Source organism: Mastomys coucha, unplaced genomic scaffold, assembly GCF_008632895.1.
Source record: "Mastomys coucha isolate ucsf_1 unplaced genomic scaffold, UCSF_Mcou_1 pScaffold12, whole genome shotgun sequence".
Taxonomy (NCBI): Eukaryota; Metazoa; Chordata; class Mammalia; order Rodentia; family Muridae; genus Mastomys; species Mastomys coucha.
The window spans coordinates 30084842-30108098 of NW_022196894.1; the positions used below are offsets into that span (position 1 = coordinate 30084842).

Genomic DNA, 23257 nt, shown 5'->3' on the forward strand with positions numbered 1-23257 from the left:
CAAATGGCAGTTATCCTGGGGTTTAAAATGAAGTTTTCTTATTTTCAGATTGATTTCGTTGCCCATGATGATATCCCCTATTCTTCTGCAGGGAGTGATGATGTGTATAAGCACATCAAGGAAGCAGGTGAGTGAGTCATGTCCAGCTTCACTCTATGGGGTTTTGGGCAACTGCAGAGATTCAGCCATGGCCCTGCTTACAGTGGAAAAGGTGATTCTGAGAAATTTAACATTTTTCTGGTCAAACTGTGGACATTGTAAGTGAGCATAGCCTCTTGGTTTAAGCATCTCTTTAATTTGTCTTAATTTGAGGACAATGTGTGCTTCCTTCTAGTCTTTCATCAGTCCCCTGGGTGCCAGCATCTCTGGAGTTCTCCTATAGTAATAACACAGTCAGCTTTTTTTTTTCTCCCTAAAAAGAATAAATTCTGTCTTGGAACTCACTGTGAAGGCCAGGCTGGCTTTGAACTTAACAGAGATCCACCTGCCTCTGCCTCTGATGTGGCAGGACATCACAGTGTTTGTCTGTGTTTTCCCTTAGGCATGTTTGCTCCCACACAGAGGACAGAAGGTATATCCACATCAGACATCATCACCCGCATTGTCCGTGACTATGATGTGTATGCAAGACGGAACCTACAGAGAGGCTACACTGCCAAAGAGCTCAATGTCAGCTTTATCAACGTGAGTTGCAACCTCACCCTATAGCTCCCCACCTCTGTAGGACACATGCTGCTTCTTGTGCTGTCTGCTCTGGGCTTGCTTTTCAGTGTGCTGTGCAATTATCATCCTGCAGAGCTAACTCGTGTCTCTTTTACAAAGAGTATAGCACAAAGGCAGTTTCTGTCCTCATGGTCTAATATCAGATCAATGTATTGATACAAAGACAGGCAAACAAAGCCATGGACACGCATGGTGGTAGCACCTTTAATCCCAGCATTCAGTAGGCAGATCTCTGTGTGTTCCAGGCTAGCTAGGGGCTGCACAGGAAAGGAAAGGGAAAAAAAAAGACATACAAATCAATTTAACAAATAGGAATATATAATTATGCATGCCTACAATCCCACCATAGATACATCTGTTTTAGTGAAAGAACTGGAGGCAAGAGATCAGAATTTTGAGGTCAGCCTTAGTGACATGACACTGTCTCAAAAGAACAACAAAAGTATAAGTTATATAGCCAGCACACTATATCAAACAAAGAATGGCCCTTAACTGGATGGTTAGTTTTTGCTTTTTTTTAAATTATGTGTCCTTTGAGAATAAGATGAAAACTACAGATCTTTCCCTATGTGGCTAATGACACACAGAATTTTATATATAGTTTCTCCACATGGGCTATTTAGCAAGTCCTGTCTCAAAAACAAACACAAAAAACCCCCACACAGGTACTTTTGATTAATATTGGCTTTTAGAAAATGTGTAAATTGTATACATAAATAATGCTTCAATAAAGTTGATTTTTAAAAAATATTTATTTATTTATTTATTTATTTGTTGATTGATTTATTATATGTAAGTACACTGTAGCTGTCTTCCAACTCACCAGAAGAGGGCATCAGATCTCATTATGGATGGTTGTGAGCCACCATGTGCTTGCTGGGATTTGAACTCAGGACCTTTGGAAGAGCAGTCAGTGCTCTTAACCACTGAGCCATCTCTCCAGCCCAATAAAGTTGATTTAAACAGAGCAAATCTACTAACTATATTGTATGCAATAATTTTTTACCCAAATCCTTCACTTGCTCTCAGCTCTGTGAAAGAATTAGATAAATCAGAATAGGGCTTATCCCATCCCACGATTCGGGAGGCAAAGGCAGGAGGACCACTTCAAATTGAAGGTTTCAAGTTATCCAGAGCTACATAGGAGACCCTGTCTCAAAACATAATCAAACAAGAAAAAAAAGGTAGGTGACCCAAGTGTGCATCCCTATAATCTCCAGCACTTAGAAGGCTGAGTCAGGAGGATTACAAATTTGATGCTAATCTAAGCTACATAGCAAGACTGTCTCATAAAACAAAAACAGAAGACAGAGAGATGGCTCAGTGGTTAAGAACACTGGCTGCTCTTCCAGAGGTCCCAATTCTATTCCCAGCACCCACATGGTGGTTCACAATTCCTCTTCTGGATGCTAGAGCACTACAAGTATGTGGTGCACAAACAGCAAAAAAACTACCTGGACACATAAAAGAACGGAACAGGGAAAACCAAAACCAAATGATTCCTCTTCCTTCTCTCTCTCCCTCCCTTTACCTTGTGCAACCATGTGCGTGCCTCTTTCTTCCTTCCTTAGTAAGGAACTACTTTTGTGTGTGTGTGTGTGTGTGTGTGTGTGTGTGTGTGTGTGTGTATGTGCGTGCGTCGTGCATTTTGACACACATCTGATGTTGACCTACATCACACACACACACACACACACACACACACATGCTCAAAGTCAGTTTATCTAAAATCATGGAATGAGCTCATGATAGGGTATCCAATATCATGAATTAAGGATCTAGTATTTCCATTTTGACTCTGGCTCATTGAGGGCTTCTTGAAAGTGCTGGGTAATGATCTTGGGCATGTACTCTCCCATCTGAAAGAACCATATTGGATATATCTCTATTTCATTATATTAGATTTATCTTGAAAACCTTGACTTACTTTGGTTGCATGCTAATCTATTTCTGCCCTCACTGTTATAGTTAGAATTATCACACTTTCATATAAGGCGACTGGCTATCCAGAGATTATTTTTCCTGTTATCATGCTAAATAAACAACAGAGCAGATTAAGCTAAGCAGAATTTTTAATTTTGAAAACAGTATCAGTAGCCAAATTTTTCTTTCTTTTATGGTAAGTAAAGTCAGGTTGGGTATTCTTTTTATTATTATTATTATTATCATTATTATTATTTTTAATTATAATATAATATATATCCATGGTTATATGCATGTGAGTGCAGGTGCCTATGGGGGCCAGAGGTGTTAGGTCTCTCATGAGCTGCACATACAGGTAGGTGTGAGCCATCTGAAGTTCATGCTGTCAATCAAACTCAGATATTTTCTCCAGAATGACAGGATGTACTCAGCCTCTAAGCCATGGCTCCAGCCTGGATATTATTCCTTAAAATCCATTTGTCTCTTGTTCTAGGAGAAGAAATACCACTTGCAAGAACGAGTTGATAAAGTAAAGAAGAAAGTGAAAGATGTGGAGGAAAAATCAAAAGAGTTTGTGCAGAAGGTGGAAGAGAAGAGCATTGACCTCATCCAGAAGTGGGAGGAGAAGTCCCGAGAGTTCATTGGAAATTTCCTGGAAATGTTTGGTCCAGAAGGAGCACTGGTGGGAGCCTTTCTTCCTGACACTTGAGGGAATACAGGGAAGGGGGCTACTTTTCGTTTCTGCTGTACTGGCAGAACCCAGGGCAGAGTACACGTGCTAGCAAGCACTCTACCAGTGAGCTACAACCTCAGCCTCAGTTTGTTGGTTGGCTAACTTATTATTTTTTGAGACTAGAACTCACTAGGTAGCCTTGGTTGGCTTGAAACTTGCAGTGTAGACCAGGCTGGCCTATAACTCACTGCAATTTTCCAGTCTATGTCTCCCAGCTGCACCAGTTAATGGTGTGTGCCGCTGCACCAGGCTTATTTATTTATTATTTTAAGACAGGGTCTCCCTAAGGCCTAAACTGGTCTTGAGCTACCTGTGTGGCCCAGGCTGGTCTTGAACTTGTGATACTAATATCTTCAGCCTCCAGTCAATATACAAGTGAATTCAAGAGAATTACAATGCTAGTAATTTTGTCAGCTGTTTTATCAGCCTTGACAAGTTCTATGTTTTGGGTTTACATTGAAGAGAAGGAAAACCAGAGAATAGATAGAAAGCTTCCTTTCTATGAAGATCCACTATGGTTCCCCAGTGAGGGGGATCTGTCCTGAGGAATAGCACAGCGTTCTCAAACCAAATAAAGAATTCCACTAGTGAGCCTTTGTTTTTGCTAGAGTTTGAACTGCACACTAAGTAGCCCTTGGATGCCTCTGACGGAAGTCAAGGCTAGGCTGACGGTAGTGAGCAGGTGGAGACTGCCTAGGACTACAGTTATGCCCTCCTGTCCTCTGGAGTCACAGTTAGCACAGCAGAGGCTAGGGAAACAAGTCAGTGGCAGAGTGTTTGAGATCAGTATGCTAGAGACCATAGCTTTGATCACAGCAATGAGAAATAATTGCAGGAGAACCATAGTAATTTGAGATTTCAGAGGCTCCAGTGGTGACGCATGTGGTCCATAGGTATCTTCTAACTCTTCCTTTTGGTCTCCTCCCCAGAAGCACATGCTGAAAGAGGGAAAAGGTCGGATGCTGCAGGCCATCAGTCCCAAGCAGAGTCCCAGCAGCAGCCCTACTCATGAGCGCTCCCCCTCCCCCTCCTTTCGGTGGCCCTTCTCTGGCAAGACTTCCCCATCTTCCTCCCCAGCAAGTCTCTCTAGGTGCAAGGCTGTGACCTGTGACATCAGCGAGGATGAAGAGGACTAACTTTTCATCCCTGTTCCCTCTCTCTCCCCCTGCCCGTCACCTTCAGAAGCTCTCTGTCGAATTCCATTTTGTGATCCCAACACTAAACCTAAGGACATCTACAAAGAAAAGACAAATGGGGCAAGAGGACCTGGGAATGGGGAACCAAAACAGCCCGTGCCCTGAGACATTCTCAGCCACACCAAGGAGGCTGCCCACACCTTAGAAGCCTGCTCTGCATCCATCTTCCCTCCCCAGAACTTTGCTTTACTGTTTATGCTCATGTAATCTTGACAGGGAAATTGTCACTTTTATCAATTTTTTTTTAAAAAGTAGTCTTTCAAATATAGTAAATAGAACTAATTTTTTGCCCCTGAGGAGTGGGCAGAAGAAGGAAGCGTGGAATGCCCAGAGGCCTTTCTTCCTGAACACTAGTGCTTGCCTTCTGTCCTGAAGCAAAGTAGCTTGCCAGATCCTTCAAAGAGGGAGCCGTGCTGATGGGCAATTTGGGGACTATCAAAAAAATCTCAAAGCTGAATTAGCTCCAGATTCCCTGAGTGTCCTGCCGGCCCATGTGTCAGCATGGCTGTAGGGGGGAAGAGATCTGAGCCTAACTTTTCTTACTCCCTGAGGAGTTTCTTGTTGGACCCAATGGGGTCCATGAAGACACTGATGGGGATGGAACCAAACCACAGAGCGTCAGTTGCAGTTTTTCTGCTGTGTTCATCTTCTCAGAAAATTCTGTTGCCCAGTTATTTGGGAGCTCTTGTCAATCTCTTTCCTGTACCCCACCTGTGAAGGAAGGGACACTTTGAGGGCTACTGTGATTGGAGAGAGGAGTGGGGTAAACTCAGTCTAGTGCAAGGGCAGTTGAGGTGGTTTCTGCTGGGCATGCGTCCCTCAGCCTGCAGCTGCCCTCTCAGCACCGCGCCCAGCTTTGTACAAAGGATGCTTTGTAAGTGTTTGCAGCTTGCCCTTGACCCATTCGTTGATCCATGTTGCTTATTGCCATATTCAGCACTTAGACTTTCGCAGAGCATACAGGCAAAAGCACCAGGAAACACTTTTATCTCTGAAACTCTCCTCCACCTCTGCTCGTCTTAGAACATGCTTGGGTCAAATGAGTATCACATGGAGACTCTTTGCTCCAAGAGCTGCACCGAGCAGGGACTTCCTCCAGTGCTCCTCCAGCAGCCACAGGCGTGGGTTAAAACTGCTAGCACACAGAGGTCCATGCCCTCTTGTCTGCCTGTGCCTGGTGGCCCCAAGAGGAAACACTTTCAAATCGAGGAGTACTGACTCTCAACACTTACTGTCGAGCTGGAGCTGGTGTTTTCAGTCCCCTGGCACCCCGTGTCACTACGTGGCCCAGCAAGTTCATCACCGTCAGTTACCCTGTAGCTGGATTTAGGGCAAAGTTGTTTATGTCCAGGACCTACTAGTTGTCACTCATAAATACCCCTTGTGGGGGTGGAGCTTTCTTGTTTTCAACAAAGAAAACCACATTTTCTTTTTCCTTGTACCTCCTCACTGGTCCATGCTGGGACTATGAGCATTTTACAGTCTTCCCTAGACAGTCTCTGGTGGAAGCTGTGCTACTGCCTAAGAGTCTGAGACTAGCACCACACAGTGCCTGCACAGCAGGACTACCTAGGCTCCTAAACTATCTCCCAGGCAAAGCTGAGCAGAGGAAGGGGGCAAAGAGGCACCACTGGTGTCCCAGTGGTCTGTGGAAACGCCATTGCTAACTCCTCAAGAAGCGCTGCTTTCACTCAGATCTGATCCCAATGGCCTTGGCCTGGAATCCTCTCTCTGAACCTGTTGAAATTAGTCTTTTCTCACACTATGTACTGCTGTGTGGCTCATTTTCACTTTTCTACTTTAGATTTCTCTTTGGGGATCCGTTTCTCTCTGCCTTATTCTCCCAGGTATACGGAGGTGGTGATTTCACTGCTGGCGCTCAGCTGCTTGTTCTCTCATGCATATCACCCAGGTGTGCCCTGTGGGAATGCAAAGGAGGCTTCTCACGTGCGATTTCCCCCATGTAGTCACTCAAGTATACTCTGTCTGGGTTGCAAACATCAGAGTGTCTATGCTGACAAGATATGTAACCCAGCTAGGACTAGCCTCTGCTCATATTCACCCTTTACTATCTCCTAACATTCAGACTCTCAGATATTTTAGACATAAGCAAAAACGCTGTAGGTGTGGCTGCATGGTAGGTACTTGAGGGTCAGTGTGCTCCTCAGTGCTAGAAAAAGGTGCTGTTGAGATAGTGCACCGACAGCCACTTGTATCTAGTTAAATGTGGGTAAGCTGTGTAAGGCTGTGTCTGTGACTGTAATCAATACCTCTTGTGCAACCTGGGCTATGGAGCTATTTCCCCAAGTGTATACAAGAAAGAAGCAACATGAAAGGGCCGGGAGAACCATAAATTGTTTAGCCTCACAGCCTCTATGCCATAGGAGGAGTCTGAAGGCAGGAGCCCTGTAGCCGGTGTTGAGGAACCAGTACAGCAGTTAGCCTTGGCATGGGCGGGAGACTGAAAATAGAGGTTGCCACTTAGAGATTGTAGAAATGGATCACCAGTGCTGTGGGAGCCACTCCTGGGAGCTAAGCCTGAGACCCTTACACGAGGAAGGGGTGGAGCTAAGCCAGAGACCCTAATGTGAGGAAGGGGTGGAGTTGAGGAGGTCAAAAATCCTGAAAGAGAAAGATCGAGAGCACCTTTCTGGTCACTTTTCTCAGCAGCACCTTAGTTATCTTTGAGGCTGCTTATTTGACCAGCTGTCTAGGACACCTCTCCACAGTGGCTCTTCCAAGTGCTTTGTCATTGTCTCCAGCCCTCGTTCATTTGTGTAACTCACATTCTGGAGCCTGATGTCTTTGAAATCTGTTCTTTATCAACTTTTAATCCTTTCCCAAATCAATTCTGTTTCTTGCTTTGGTTTAATTCCCCTAAGCCATACCTTCTAGATTTCTGTCAGCATAAATGCGTCAAAATTGAACCCACACAGTTCAAAGAAAGCTTCCTTAACGTTTTAAGACTAATGGTATTTTTTTTAAAACATACCAATATAAGTATTTTTAAAGGTATTTTTCAAAGTCATAACAATGATTGTTTTCTCTCACAGAATAGATTATCATGGGATAAAGACTGGTCCCTAGCTTCTATTTTTCAAAATAAGTAGAACATGTTCTTGAACTTAAACTATTAAAAGTTAACTAACTCTCCTAAAAGAAAAAAGAAATACATTCAGTCTGCCAGAACTTTTTGTTGGCATGAGATTGAGGTAGAGAACAGAAATGCCAGGACTAACATTTAGATGACCCAGGTTGGGTTTCACTAGGTTTGAAGTGAGCACCTTCCACCGCATTGGAGAAACTAACTGCTCTGAACAGTTGGTTGGGTGGGAGACTCCTGAACAGAAAACACTGTTGAGTCACCCATGACATCACCAGTGTCAATGGGGAGTTTGCCTCTGAGTTCAGTATATCACGTTACTGTCTAATACTTTGTGCAGAATTGTTTTGGCTTTTGTCATTTAGCCAAATAAAGGCCATGTGTTTTTGCCTGGTGTTTCAATTTCCTGTAGTTTTGACCAGACATGCATGTGTGTGATGTTTTAAGTACTAGGGGCTTTTATTTGTATTCTCAGTTCCTTTGATTTTGCCTCCTAATTTTATGTCCTCAATATCAATAACAATATCGCTACCATATTAATGAGCAGTTCTGTTCTCAAAAGAAACTTTCCAGTTCTTACTGAAATGTCAAAAGGCTGGCACAATGGGACCTCAGACCTCCTGATAGCCAACTGATGCTCCTAAGGAAAGAAGGGATTCCAATGCAGAGCATCACTTGGGGAAGCTAGGCTGTTGCCATTGTGTCCCGCTAAGGTCTACTCCCATTCTTATATCAGATAAACCATACATCAACCATGTATGTACTTTTCTCCTCTTCATTCTGCTGTGCAGAAGCTCAGGGTGACTTTCAACACATTTGGGGTTAATAGTGGCGCCAACAGAAGCAGTGTGACTTGTGCAAGCGTCTCAGCTTTCACCATTTATTACAAAACTTCCCTGAGAAAGACTCAAAACAGGTTCAACCTACTGCATTTTACCTTCATCCCTATAGTCACATGGAAGGTGCTAGCCTGCCCTGCCAGTGGGAGCCTTAGCCACTGATAAGGTCGAGAAACAGAAGAAATCTCAAGCTCTTCTGAGGAGTACAGTATCTCTTCCACAGTCCAAGCCACTCTCCTCAGGCTTTGAGTGCTAAGTCCGGGTCTGGCGGTGAGCAAGCCTCATACCCAACCTTGTCATCTTTCCTTCGATAGTCCGGGTCTGGCGGTGAGCAAGCCTCATACCCAACCTTGTCATCTTTCCTTCGATAGTACATTCTTGTCAGCACTGTCATCAGGAAGGTCTCCAGTATGAGCATGTGGCAGTTCATCACTGCAGTGTGGGGCAAAACATGACAAGAAGTTATGTCCTGCTACAGAGGAAGGGTCCACAGCAGCCTTAGCAAGCAAGCTGAAAGGCTCCAGTTTACCTCCAAACCAGGACCTAGAGATACTAAACTCTCGTGGAGTGAGCAGATTAATGGTAGCCAGAACTTGGCTCTGGCTTCTGTGATCTAAGACCAGTCCATGTGTTTACTCGGCCGAGTCTGCTTCCTAACCATACCCAGTCCTGTCCCAAGATGAGGACTGAACTTCTTGGTTTGGCCATTAGGACTGGCCTCAAGCTGGGGACATTGACATTCTCTGTGGTCAGAGAGGAAAGAGTAGTGGTCTCCAAGCCTCTGCCTGATTTCTTGGATCCTTCCTGAACATTCTGGGCAGACATCAGGCTGGCCCAACTTCTAAGATCCTTTCTCCCCTGATCTGCGTTCAGTCTCGCCCGCAAGACAGAAAAGAGCCTAAGTGCTTACCTTGAGACCTGATTTTAGAAGAATAGGGAGGTGAGCAAGCAATCTGCCCGCTGTTAGCCAAGATGGAGAAAATGGCGGGCTGCAGAGCGGTCAGAATGACAAGCACCTGCAGAGTAGAAGAGATGGGGGAGGGGCTGACACCTGCCACTCCTGGTCCTGAGGTCGGTGCAGATTAGGCATACCATTAGATATGTTAGTGGGGTTAACAGAGAACTGTGTTAACTGAGAACTAAGACTTAAGCTTTATTGAAAATTGGTGCATCTTTAGGCAAATTATAATCCAGTTTCTGCCTCATATTCACTAGGGTTGCTCGTTTAAAAAAAAAAAAAAACTTATCTCCCTCTTTCATGGCCACCATCAGATACCCAGTAGCATCTAGCACATAAAAGAGATTAGAGACAAAGTCATGTGATGTAGGCAAAGGTTGGAGAGATACAAGAAAAGGCCAAGGAAGGACCACTGTGGATTGCTGGTCAATTCTAGAGAGGAAGTGGCAAGCTGGGTTCTCCCAGACAGGTACTAGAGAGATTATAGCCCTGCCTGCATTTTGATTTTGGGTTTCCAGGTTATAGATCTGTGGAACAATACATTTCTGTCATTTTAAGCCTGGTTGGTGGTACTGTGGTACAGAAAGGCAAACAAAATAAAGATAAAATAGAGGGGGTGGAGATAACATTCCAAATCTCCCAGGAAACCCAAAAGTTAAGACTGTTGGGTCTGCCTTTGCCTCTGGTGGTCCTAACCCCAGTCATTTGTTGGCAAGCAGTGTTTCTGGCAGGTAGTTACCTGGAACAGAGCAAACTTGGATCCCATATTCTGTTCACCCAGGTGCATCCTGGCCTGACGGAAAAGGATGGCCAAGGACCAGAGAGCCAAAAGAGTAGACACAGCAAGGAAATTGTTGATCCAGAGAGCTGCGCTCTTCTCAGAAATCTGTGACGGGCCAGATAGCGGTCAGGAAGACAAATGCTTTCTGTTTTCCCTCTTCCACATGAAGAAAGCTGATATGAAAGTTCCAAAGCCTGGATTTCATCTCTTCCCACTATATTCTCTGGGCTGCTACTCTCCAATGGCCACCCAACCCTTGCCCCCATGTTGCTAGTACTCAGATATTAATTGCAGAACCCAAAGATAAGTGTTAGATTTTGCTGCTGTCTCCTGGCTTACTTCTGCTGGGTCATAGATGCCATCAGGAATGAGAAACAGGCCCACTATGTTCAGCAGTATCTTGAAGAAGGCATACTGGAAAGGGCCCAACATGAGCAGCTGTAGCTTCTTCCTGAGGGAGGAAGAGAGTGGATCCATAAACCACATACCCTAAAGAAGCTTAGTCCCTGCACCCAGCTCCTGGGCTAAGGCTGGGCTCCCATCATGACAAAAAAATGTCTTGTGAATGAAGGCAAGGTAGAGAATGTTGGGAGCCCTAGGAATGCCCCTTGTCCCTAATGATGCCTTGTGAGCAAGAACCCTAAGTATTGACTTCAAGTTCATTACTCAAAGTAGGCAGAAGGGCAAGCAAGCACCCAAAGGTACAGTTTTCTCTTTGCCACTAAAGTATGCAGTGCAAGCTGGGTGTGATAGAACACACCTTTACTTCCAGCACTCAGAGGCAGAGGCAGGTGGATCTCTGTGAGTTCAAGGTCAGCCTGGTCTACAGAGTTCCATGACAGTTCCATGTCTCTACATAGTAGAGACAACTTGTCTCAAAACAAAACAAAACAAAACAAAAGTAAATGAATAAGCAGGGCAGTGAGCTGAAACTTAAAAATTCTTTCTCCTTTCCCCTCTCCCCTGGGGCTGGGTCCCCATGTTTGGGGTTCCTGGCTGTGGGTGCCTACATTTACTGTTGGCTTTGCCCTATACAGGCCTAATTCCAAGAGCCTTGAAATAGGATTATGGAGCCTCTTGGCTCACTTGTCCCTCTGGGATGCCCCTCTCCTGCTTTACCTGGTAAGTATGAGGGGTGGGCAGCAGGGACAGCAGCAGCAGCAGGGACCTGTGTGCACCCTCATTGGGGTGTCCTGCAGTGTCCTCAATACTGCTTCCTTCCCACCAAAGCCTTCCACCATGACCATCATCAGCAAGTAAAAGCATACGGCATAAAACCTGGGAGGAAAAAGCCAGTACATGGATGGGAACACCCGGGTACACACCTTTGCTACAAAAGAGAAACATTTCAGGGGCTGGAGAGATGGCTCAGTGGTTAAGAGCACCGACTGCTCTTCCAGAGGCCCTGAGTTCAATTCCCAGCAACCACATGGTGACTAACAACCATCTGTAATAGGATCCGATGCCCTCTTCCGGTGTGTCTGAAGAGAGCAATGGTGTACTCATATACATTAAAATAAATAAATCTTTTTTTTTTTTTTTAAAGGAAGGTTTCAGGGAGAGGTGAGGTTCAACGAGAGAAACTGGGCACAAGCAGAATCCAAGAGCCTCATTTTAGGACAGGCCGGCAAGAGCTAGATTCATATCAATGGGGCTTAAAGGCATGGACTGGGGAGGCTTGGGAGTCAGAAAGAGACCCCAAAGTAATGCTTATCCCTAGTGGTTGGGGTGGGGCTAGGCACTCACGAGGTTATGGCCATTTCCACAAGTGTGAGGGAGCGTGGGATCCAGAGACCAAAGCAGCAGAACACAGACACCACCTGATCACAGAAGAGCAGGATGCAGGTTAAGGCAGGAGTGAGAGCATCCAAGCTTCTGGTAGCAAGAGCTCAAAGAAGCCAGACCTGTGTGTTTAAAGCCCAGGCCCTTCCACTTAATAGCTGCTGGGTCAGTGGTGGAGCAAGGACAGGGCCCTGGGCTCTGCACCCAAGGCCAACAAAAAGAACCAGGACTCAGATGGCTCAGCATGTAAAGGTGATTCCAGTGAAAACCTGGCAACCCCAGTTCAGTCTCCAGAAGCCACATAAGAGTGGGACAGGAGAACTGACGCCACAACTTTGTCTTCTGACCTGTACACGTGAGCTGTGGCACACATGCTCCCCCATCATGGGCACATACACTACTACTAATAATAAATAATTAGTAATAATAGTAATACATTTTTAAAAGAAACAAATTCCAACTGGAAAAGTGAATAAATTAAATCCAAGTTCCATGTGATGCTTGCTGCATAGGTAACTTTAAAAGGGCTTAGAGCTGCCAGAGCTGTGGCTCAGTGGCAGAGTGTCCAGTACAAACAAGGGGAACAAAGAACAAAAGCAGGCCCACAGCAAAAGGGCAGCATTGAGTGTGACCCTGTGGAAGCAAATGTCTGTATTGGAAGGCGGCCTGCTTTAGCAGCAGTCGTAGTGATGGGAAAAGGAAAGGCAACTCCTGGGTCCTCAGTGATTTGCTGTCTCTACAGCTCTTTAAATGGAATACTTCACCCACTGGTTGGCCTTGCAAACAGGTGGGAATCAGTTCACATCACCAGTGCTACACAGTCCTGGTAGGAAACTCTGTTCTGGAACAAACGAATTTAGGAGAACTCTCAAGACAGCCTGCCCCCTCTCCAGTCCCTCTCCAGTCCAGGCTCCAGCATCCTCACCGTGGGTGCAGAGCTACTCCAGATCAGAGTCCTCTTCTTGATGGGGCAAAGGGTGTTCTTGTATAGGTAAATAGCATCCTCCAGAAAAATGGCAACTGAGCCAGTGGTAAGAAAGGTCAAGATGATGGTGAGGGCAATTTCCACTGGGCCCAATTCTAGAGGAGAAGGGAAGCAGGTGCCAATGAATTAGAGGGCAGATGTATTCCAAGAATGCCAACAAGTTGTTAAACACCAAATAAAGTCCGAGGATGAATGGTGTGTGTGATTGTGTGTTTTGAGACAAGATCTCACTGTGTACCCCTGGCTAGCTTGGAATTGAAATTCAATATGTAGAGCAGGCTAGACTTGAACTCACAGAGACCCTTCTGCCTCTGGCTCACAAATCTTGAGATTAAAAGTATGTGCCACCATGTCTGGCCCTACAAAGGTTCTACATGTTTAGAAATATTTTAGAAATAGAAAATATCATCCTGAGTGAGGTAACCCAGACCCAGAAAGACAAACATGGTATGTACTCACTTATAAGCAGATATTAGCTGTAAACTAAACTATAATGATGCTACAATCTATAGGCCCAAAGAAGCTAAATAACAATGAGGACCCAAGAGGGGGAAACATGAATCTAGGTACTTGGTAAGAGAAGAGAGGACAGCCTGCCAAGGCCTCTGCTTCAGCCATGGAGGTAAGTAATATGAAAGAAGCCAGGCAGTGGTGGTGCATGCCTTTAATTCCAGCTCTTAGGAGGCAGAGACAGGCAGATTTCTGAGTTTGAGGCCAGCCTGGTCTACAGAGTGAGTTCCAGGAGAGCCAGGGCTATACAGAGAAACCTTGTCTCAAAAACAAAACAAAACAAAACAAAAGAAAAAGAAAGATGTAAAGAATCTCGCATATATATACACACACATATGTACACACACACACACACACACAAACACATACATATATATAGTAACCAATAGCTCAGGCTCTAAGATCAACAATAACTGGGCAACAGGAAACTGAAAAGCTTCTGTAAAGCAAAGGACACAGTCAAAAAGACAAAACAACAGTCTACAAAGTGGAAAACCCCTACATATGACAGAGGGCTAATATACAAAATACACAAAGAACTTAAGAAACTAAACATCAAAAAATCAAATAACCCAATTAAAAATAGTACAGATCTAAACAGAACTCTCAATAGAGGAATCTCTAATGGCCGAGAAGCACTTAAAGAAATATTCAACGTCCTTAGCCATCAAAGAAATGCAAATCAAAATGCCTCTGAGAGTCCATCTTACACCCACCAGAATGACTAAAATCAAAAACTCAAGCCACAGCTCATGCTGGCAAGGATGTGGAGCAAGGGGAACACTACTCCATTGCTGGTGGGAGTGCAAACTTGTACAACCACTCTGGAAATCAGTCTGGTGTTTTGTCAGAAAATTGGGAATCAATCTACCTTAAGATCCAGCTATACCACTCCTGGGCATATACCCAAAGCACAAGGACACTTGCTCAACTATGTTTATAGCAGCCTTATTCATAATAGCCAGAATCTAGAAACAACCTAGATGTCGTTCCAAAGAATGGATTAAGAAAATGTGGTACATTTACATAATGGAGTATTACTCAATATTAAACACAATGATATCATGAAATTTGCAGGCAAATAGATGGAACTAGAAAAGATCATCCTGAGTGAGGTAACCCAGACCCAGAAAGACAAACATGGTATATACCCACGTATAAATGGATATTAGCCATAAAGTAAATGATAACGATGCTAACAACCCATAGACCAAAGAATCTAAATAACAAGGAGGACTCAAACACATGAAGCTCACTAAGAAGGGGGAATAGAATAGACATTATGGGTGGACAGGAGGTAGGGACTGAAGGGCAATGGGGGGTAGGGATGGGGATAGGAGGGATTCCGTGTGGGGAGGATGAAGAAGAGAGTACTGAAAGAGACAACTGAAACCAGTAAGGCGGCGGAGTGGAGCATCTCTGGGACTAGCTATAAACCTAGGGTGATGGAAGCTCAGGAATCTGAGGGTAACTCTAGCAGTGGGAGATATGCAGCCTGAACCAGCCATCTACTGTAACCAAGCAATATAGCCAATGAAGGGATTGGGACACCAACCCAGCCACAAATCCTTCAACCTATAGTTTTTCCTGCTAACAAGATGTGCTGAGGTAATGATGGTGCAGAAATTGTGTGAGTGGCCAACCAATGATTGGTCCAGCTTGTGAGTTCCATGCCACGAGAGGGAGCCCACCCCTGTTTATGATATTCTGCTATACTTGCAGAGAGGAGCCTAGCATAACCTTAACTGACTGGTGTTTGACATGCTTTTTAGAAACCTCAGCTACAGCCTGGGCAGTGGCAGCACAGGCCTTTATAATCCCAGCAGAAGCAGAAAGACAGAGGGGCAGGGGGCAGAGGGGCAGAGAAGCAGAGAAACACAGAGGCAGAGATATAGAGATCTCTGTTAGTTTAAAGCCAGCCTGGTCTACAGACTGAGTTCCAGGACAACCAGTGCTACACAGAGAAACCCCCATCTCAAAAAAAGCAAACAAAACAAGAAGAAAAGAAAAGAGAAAAGAAAAGAAGAGAAAAGAAAGCCCAGCCTCATTCCTGTTGCCATGGTCCACCCTGTCTACCACTGCCTGCAAACTCCTTCCTCCTGCCTTGCATCTTGCTGATACCCAGAAAATTATGTCTATAGAAGTCTCTAGTAACTTGCACTTTGCGCCACTCTGGCATTGTATGCCTTTGCCTTCATCTTTAGATATATCCCTTTGGGTTTGTGGCCATTTCTCAAACAGTAGGATTGGATCTTTTCAAAACAACGTGGTTTCAAGATCATTTATTTATGACACTGGAAATTGAACCTACAAATTTATCTTTATGATTGGAAACAGAGAACAGTTTCTTAAAACATAAGAAAGGGCTCGTGAGCTGGTGCAGCAGGTAACAGGGCTTGCCATGCAAGCCTGGAGACCCAAGCTGGATCCAGTGGTGTGCATCTGAAACCTCAGCACTCCCATCAGGAGGTGGGAGGCAGCTCTGCTTCCGGAGTCTTCTGCTCTGCTCTGCTCTGTCTGCCCTATCAGGACATGTGGTCTCTTACACACTAGACGGGTGCTCTACCACTGAGCTATACTGCCGCACTCTTCTTTAGAGGAAAAAAAAACAAACTTTTAAGACAGAATCTAAGTTGCCCAGGCTGACCTAGAACTTCCAAGTCTCCTGCCTCTGCCTCCTAAGTAGCCGAGATGACGCACTTGGATTACTGAGCCCATATGGGCTTCTTTTATGAAATAGTTAGCTGTATATATGAGTCCCACCCCATGACCAACCTTTTGTTGGCTCGAGGTTTGAAATTACCTTTTCTGTGCCTGTGTATTACCTTTGACTTTGTATGTGGTGCCTTTTGTTGTCTATACAGCAAAGAAAGAAAGGAAGAAAGAAAGAAAGGAAGAAAGGAAGGAAGAAAGAAAGAAAGAAAGGAAGGAAGGAAGGAAGGAAGGAAGGAAGGAAGAAAGAAAGCCCTGTATTTACCTCATATAGTTAATGATCACAATCGACTATGCTCATGATTGTTTGTGCTTTCGAGTGTGCCTGTGTGTATTCAAACGTGTGTGTGTGTGTGTGCATACCTGTGTGCATGTGTACACTTGCATGTGCATGTGTGTGCGCGCCTATGTGAGTGCATATGTGCATTTGAATGTGCATGTGTGTGCATGTGTGCACACATGTGTGCTTGTGAGTGTCTGTGTGCTCATGTGTGCACACATGTGTGCCTGTGTGTGTGCATTGTGTGTACATGCGTGTGCATGTCTCCTCCATCCTCTTCTATGTGTATATACATACATGTGATCGTGGCTGCACATGCCAAGGTACACATGCGAAGCTGAGAAGACGCCTCTCATGAGTCAGTTTGACTGGTTCAAGGCAGGGTCTCTCCTATTCCTGCTACAGCACTGCTGGTTCCAGGTTAGCTGGTGGGTGAACTGTCAAGCCGGTGTCCTGCCTCCCCTCCCATCTACAGCAGAAGTGTGCCATGACTACAGACACACACCACCTCATCAGCCTTTGTTTATTTGTTTATTTGTTTTGAGACAGGGTTTCTCTGTGTAGCCCTGGCTGTCCTGGAAACTCACTCTGTAGACCAGGCTGGCTGCGAACTCAGAAATCCGCCTGCATCTGCCTCCCAAGTGCTGGGATTAAAGGCGTGTGTCACCACTGTCCAGCCAGCCTTTTTATTTTTGTGATACAGGTCCTGAGAACCAAACTCAGGTCTTCAGGCTTGGGCCACAAGCACTCCCCCATCCCCGCTGAGCCATCTCATGGGCCCTTTCTTAAATAAGAAATTATTTGCTATTTCTAATCATACAGACAATTTCTAATTTTTTGTAAAAAAAAATAGTTTGCACTTTATGTTTATGACCTCAATCTGACTAAATTAAAGCTAATTTCCTGTGAATGTATTTCCTTGAACATAGCTGCTTCCTGCACCTCTTCCTAGGAGCCCACGCCACAGCATCCTTTTGTGTGGACCTCCATGGAGGTCTGGCGCTGCCTGTGGACCCTCTGCTTGGTTGTTGTTTTCCTCCTGGCCCTTTGCCACGGGGACTTAATTGCTTCAACTGCCACAACCTATCACAAGCTTCCATTGCTGGCAGCCCAGCCTCCCCTCACACCTTCCCTAAGTCATCCTGGCTCTTCTAGATAAACATTTATTTAGGTCAGTTTAATTAAGGGGAAAAAAATTAAAGATTATAACTGGAATCATATCAGAAACTCTAAAAAACCTGGTTATTGAAAGCATTAATAGTTCTATAATAGCTTTTTTAAATCACTTAAGAAACAAAGAAGTGCCCAGGTGATGGTGGGGCATGCCTTTAATCCCAGCATGCCAAGGAGGAAGCAGGGAGATCTCTGAATTCCAGGACAGTCAGGGCTACACAGAGACCCTGTCTCAAAAACAACCAAAATAGCTGAATAAGTGGCCAGGCAGTGATGGCACACACCTTTAACCCCAGCACTTGGGAGGCAGAGACAGGTGGATTTCTGAGTTCGAGGGCAGCCTGGTCTACAGAGTGAGTTACAGGACAGCCAGGGCTATACAAAGAAATCCTGTCTCAAAAAACCCAATAAACAAACAAACAAACAAACAAATGAGTGGGAGGAGGAGGAGAAGAAGAAGGAGAAGAAGAAGAAGAAGAAGAAGAAGAAGAAGAAGAAGAAGAAGAAGAAGAAGAAGAAGAAGAAGAAGAAGAAGAAGAAGCAACAGCAGCAGCAGCAGCAGCAGCTGGAAGGGGTCTCCTTCTTCCTCTCTAAATCCCCTGCTGGTAATTGCCACTGCTAGAATCATACTCTCCTGTCTAAATATTTACTAGGGCTCCTGCTCCCTTGGGCTGGTTATATTTTCCATGAGTTTCTTTCCTGCTGCCCTGGCTTAGCTAAATAGGGTCAACAACCGCTCTGTTATCTCCCAGCTTCTCCGAGGCTCCCTAACACCCCCGCCCCCCCACCCAGTCATTCTGATTACTGATTAATGGTCCTTGAACACTCCTCCATCCAGCCCTTCCCAGTCTTATAGTTCGCACTACTGGTTCTGTCTTGAGGATAAAGTACAGCCCTGGGGCTTGACCCCATTCAGGCCCCACCCCACCTGCCCAACCCTCAATTGCCTCAACATCCTCCACTAGTAACCTTTGACCTTGCCAGATTCAGCTTCTCAGTGTGGGGATTCAACTGGTTCATTCCTTCATCACCCCCATCCCAGGAATGCCATCACCTACTCTGCACTACCCAGATTTCTCCTGCTCCGGCCTCACCAGAAGGCCTGTCTGACTACGAGACGGGGGGAGGGGGGGGGGGGTATGGGGGGGGTGGAGGTTGTTAACCTGCTTCTGAATCCTCTCGGGTTCTCCCTGCACATGTGGTGGCAAGGTGACCTGAGAATTGGCGCTGTGTGACATAAGGCTTCAGAGCCCGGAGTACCACTGACACTTTTGACTTTAAGGTCTGTGCTGTGCCCTGCAAGTGGTTCAGTGGCCTCCTTGGCCTCTATATATTAGATGTCAAGGACAGGCAACCGCAGAGCAGAGGTGGTGCATGCCTTTAATCCCAGCACTTGGGAGGCAGAGACAGGCAGATTTCTGAGTTCGAGGCCAGCCTGGTCTACAGAGTGAGTTCCAGGACAGCCAGGGCTACACAGAGAAACCCTGTCTTGAAAAAACAAAAAAACAAAAAAACAAAAAAACAAAAACAAAACAAAAAAAGGACAGGCAACCTCCAGTGTGGCCACTCAAACTGTCTGCAGACATGCCGGATACCTCCCGGGCTGAGGTCTGCTGGTGTAAGATGCCGCTTGTATGACTCGATAGCTCTACTCTCTAAATAGGAGGTGCTGTAGCAGCCACCTGCTGGCACTTACTTCCAGAGTGCCTCTAGGTATCTCTGGACATCAGCAGTTGATAACAGTCTGACTCAGAGCATCTTCCTTAGCTTAAGAACCTGGCTGCATCTGTTTCCCACTGCACAGGATCACACCCCCTTGCTTAGGAGAAATCCACTTTGGAAGGGGCCACCAAGAGTCCCACATCTCAGAAATAGTTAATCATGGTGTAGGGGACAAAATAAAACTGGCCTGAGCATTTTCCCTCCTCCTAGAAGCACACACTGTCACTTTGCTCTCAATTGTTTGGAGGCCCAACTCAGTTCCACACTGTGTCTTCAAAAGCAGTTCTGTACTGGGAAGGCAAGGTTTCAGGTTTACCCAGGTCAAGCCCTCACCTCACAGCAGCCTCTGCAGTGCTATGAACTCTCTTAGGGACTATCTGCACACTCCAAGGGAACTGCGGGGCTTGGGTTATTTGGTACCATCTTGAAAGCCGAGAACACAAATAAATGTCCCAGATCTCAGGGTCACAAGTTTGAATGTGTCTTGAGACTGGTGTTAGTGGAGGTTTGTCTCCTGGGCTAGATTTTCATGTCTCATTGTGACCCATTGATTCCTTGAGAGAGTTGCCCTTCTCTAAGACCTTGGCCATTATGCATGCCAGGCCGGCCATCCTCTTGGTTGACCAGATGTGAACCAGCTTTCCTCAGTACCCCAACGTCCTGGCTTCTAGCTCCTCCAGGGGGGCCCCCTGACTCACCTCTCAGGAGCTGGGCAGCCGTGGGAGGGTGAGAGAAGCAGGCAGGGGAGATGCTATAATTGGTTTCCAGCAGTTCCAGAAGTTCTACTGTGTACCTGGAGAGACACGGGTCTGCTCAGAGGCAGGCAGCGGGGGGATGAAAGGGCTGTGCCAGACTGCACTTGGTACATCTCAGAGACTCCTGAAGGCAAGAAGATAGTCCACTGTTTCTGGACCCTGGAGAACTGGCTTAGGGCTGGAATATAAAACAGGCTGCCAGTTAGCCATGGGCAACTCCATTGGGGCAGTAGTTCAACTGGCCAGAGAGGATGAGCAAGAGAAAGAGTAGACTCTTAGCAGGCACGGTAATGCAGGCTTGTAATCCCAGCACTGGAGAGTGAGGCTGAGGCGGGAGGATCTTAGTTCGAGGCCGGCTTTAACTATATAATGACATGGTAATACTGTCAGAAAAAAAAAGAAAAAAAAAGAAAAGAAAAAGAAAGAAGGAAAGAAAGAAAGGAAGGAAGGAAGGAAGGAAGGAAGGAAAGGAAAGGAGAAGAAAAAGAAAAAGTAAGATGGGCTGTGGTTCCTTTGGCTCCAGCATCAGGGAGGCAGAGGCAGGTGGATCTCTGAGTCCAAGGCCAACCTAATCTATAGAGTGAGTTCCAGGACAGCCAAGGTTACATCAAAAAACAAACAAAAAAAACAAAAAAAAAAAAGAAAGAGAGAGGAGAGAGAGAGAGAGAGAGAGAGAGAGAGAGAGAGAGAGAGAGGAAGAAAAGAAAAGAAAAGAAGAGAAGAGAAAAGAAAAGAAAAGCTAGTCCCATAGTACCAGGATGGGCCTGCCCTCTGTTGGTCAGGGCCTCTGTGCCTGCCAAGGATTGGGCTTCTGCAGCCCTAACCTCTGTAATCTTTCCCTGCCGTGTACAGAGGCAGTTGACAGCCCTGAAGTGGCTGCACATGACCCAACCCCACATCTTTCCTGAGGCCCAAGGAGACTGTCAGGGAGCTTTCAACCTTATCTTGTTTGGGGTGCTCGAAGTCAAAGGCCCAGTGAGCGAGCCAGGGAGGCCCAGGCCAGAGTGTAGGGGCTGCTGCTGCTGCTTCTCAGCAGCTGGCTCCCAGCCCAAGACCTGCCACCTTCACTTACCTGGGGTCTAGTTTTATATGAGTCCTGCCTGGCTCCATCCTTCTTTTCTCTCAGGCAGATGCTGAGGACGAGGAGGGTCAGGCAGGGACAGCCACTGAGGAGAGGCGAGGTTTCTGTCTGGTACTGAGGCACTCGGGGCCTTGTTCCCTGGGTGAGGGCTAAGCAGTAAGTGGAGCCTTCGCTTCGGTTTCATTACCTCCTCAAGCTTCCAGTGACAGCTTTTTATCTCAGAGTTCACCCCTGAGGAATTTGATCCTCTGTGCAAGTGCTGTCTTCTGACTCCTCCCCACAGCTTAGGCGTGGTCCCTTCCACCTCTTTCCAACAAATGCCTTTGATCACAACCTTGTAGCTGAATTTCCCAACCCTTCCAACCTCATGCTCCCTTAAGGAGCTTTTCTAAGGCTCACCAGACCCAAGAAAAAGTTCCCTGCCAGGCCAAGAAGAGAAGGACAAAGTCCTTACTTGGTCAGTAACCCTGGCTGATCCAGCAGAAGAAGCATAAGCTCTGGTCCCTTGGAGGTGGGGTGACTCGGGGATGAGGTCTTACTGTGTCAGGGTCTGGCTTAGCATGTGGTGGGATGCCGGGCTGAAAAGGCCAAGGAGGCCTGTGCGCCTCTGTGGCTGCTGTTTTCAGTCTTGCTATGTAGTAGCCCTAACTGGCCTAGAACTCATTATGTAGACCACGCACGGCTTCAACTCACAGAAACCTGCCGGCTTCTGCCTCTGCGTGCTGAGATTAAAGGTGTGCGTCAGTCATCATGCCTGGCTTCTAGGGGTTGCTTCTTGGGTTGAGAAGGGACTTAGCTTACTAGCTGGATCTGAAGACCTAGCCAAGTGGGGGGCTGCATAGCATCTAAGTGTCAGAGCTGTGTGGTCAGATTTCTGATCACTTTGACAGGGCTTCATTTAAAAAGCCAAACTGGGGCTGGCAAGACGGCTTGGCTAGAAAGCACTCACCCACATAAAAATGCTCAGTTTGGGGAGGTGGGTGCGGTAAGTTTGAAATCCTACACCTGGGGAGGTGGAAATGGAAGGGTTCCTAGGCCTTGCTGGCCTGCTGGTCTAGCCTAATTGGAGACCCTATGATGTGAATGGGCAGAGGCAAATGCATCAGGGTAAAGGGGGCTCGGCTGTGGAGGTTCAGTGGGAGATTTTAGGGAGTGAGACCTGGGCCTGGGGAGCCCTGGGTCCTTGGGAGTTATGGCAAGAGGCCTTTCCCCAAACAGTTTACCGTGTCTCTTGAGTCTTTAGTGTACCCTCCATACAAAGCACAATTCTGGGGACAAGGCAATAAAATGCCAGGAGTGCAGGTCTCAGGGGCCCAGCTACCTCATACCGGGAGTGGAGGGAAGGGCAGGAAAGGAAGCTAAGGATGCTGATGCTGAAGGTCAATGGCCCCGGCCACGCCTAAGAGGTATAAGCTGACTCAAGCCACTTCCACTAGAACATACCTCAGGTCATTCATCTGTGGCTGTCGAGAAGCCTTGAGCTTAAACTACTCACAACCCTGAACTTTAGACTTTTCTGGAAGAGACAATCCTCAAAACAAGAGGGAGGTGGGAGGGGCTTGAGGCAGGGCTGGAGACCCCAAGGGAGAAGGCACAGGCAGAGGGAGGCAGCCTACATGGATATTCCTGTCCGGCCCAACGTCTCTCTAAGAAGCTGTCTCTTTACAGTGCGTCCATCAGGTCAGGCCAGGGTCCTAGCCCAGCTGGCTCATCAAGGCCCTCAACTGCAAAGGCCCAGCTGGGCCAGGCAAATTCTTCTCCTGGGCTACCAGCTACTAGCCATACACTTAGAACAAAAAAGAACCAGTCATGGGAAGGTATAGGGGGTATTTCGAAAGTGAATCCAGGAAAGGGGAGAACATTTGAAATGTAAATAAAGAAAATAGCTAATAAAAAAAAACTCTGAAAAAAAGAACCAATCAACCTTTTTATTTTTGTAATAATTTAAATTATTAGCATATGCTCGATGTATAAAATAATGACTTCATGGTGTTATTTCAT

At 46.1% G+C, this 23257-nt stretch overlaps 2 protein-coding genes across 5 annotated transcripts in view; one reads left to right on the plus strand and one right to left on the minus strand.

Moving 5' to 3' along the window:
• The window catches only part of Pcyt1a (phosphate cytidylyltransferase 1, choline, alpha), a 45270-nt gene extending 37190 nt beyond the window's left edge, over nucleotides 1–8080 (plus strand). For all 4 annotated transcript variants that reach the window (XM_031363665.1, XM_031363662.1, XM_031363664.1 and 1 more), the window contains 4 exons: nucleotides 49–127; nucleotides 542–684; nucleotides 3140–3328; nucleotides 4309–8080. In XM_031363665.1, the coding sequence (XP_031219525.1) occupies nucleotides 49–127; nucleotides 542–684; nucleotides 3140–3328; nucleotides 4309–4515 (618 nt within the window). In that variant the 3' untranslated portion in view covers nucleotides 4516–8080. The remainder of the gene's footprint in view (nucleotides 1–48; nucleotides 128–541; nucleotides 685–3139; nucleotides 3329–4308) is intronic.
• Nucleotides 8081–8536: 456 nt separating this feature from the next.
• Nucleotides 8537–21633, minus strand: Slc51a (solute carrier family 51 alpha subunit). The gene is made up of 10 exons (XM_031363667.1): nucleotides 21248–21633; nucleotides 20119–20213; nucleotides 12964–13118; nucleotides 12003–12076; nucleotides 11376–11534; nucleotides 10596–10707; nucleotides 10215–10361; nucleotides 9428–9533; nucleotides 8867–8949; nucleotides 8537–8809 (listed from the first exon to the last, which is right to left on the minus strand). Exons 1-10 carry the CDS (start codon nucleotides 21283–21285, stop codon nucleotides 8756–8758), a joined length of 1023 nt encoding a protein of 340 aa, XP_031219527.1. The 5' UTR covers nucleotides 21286–21633; the 3' UTR covers nucleotides 8537–8755.
• Nucleotides 21634–23257: the final 1624 nt, after the last annotated feature.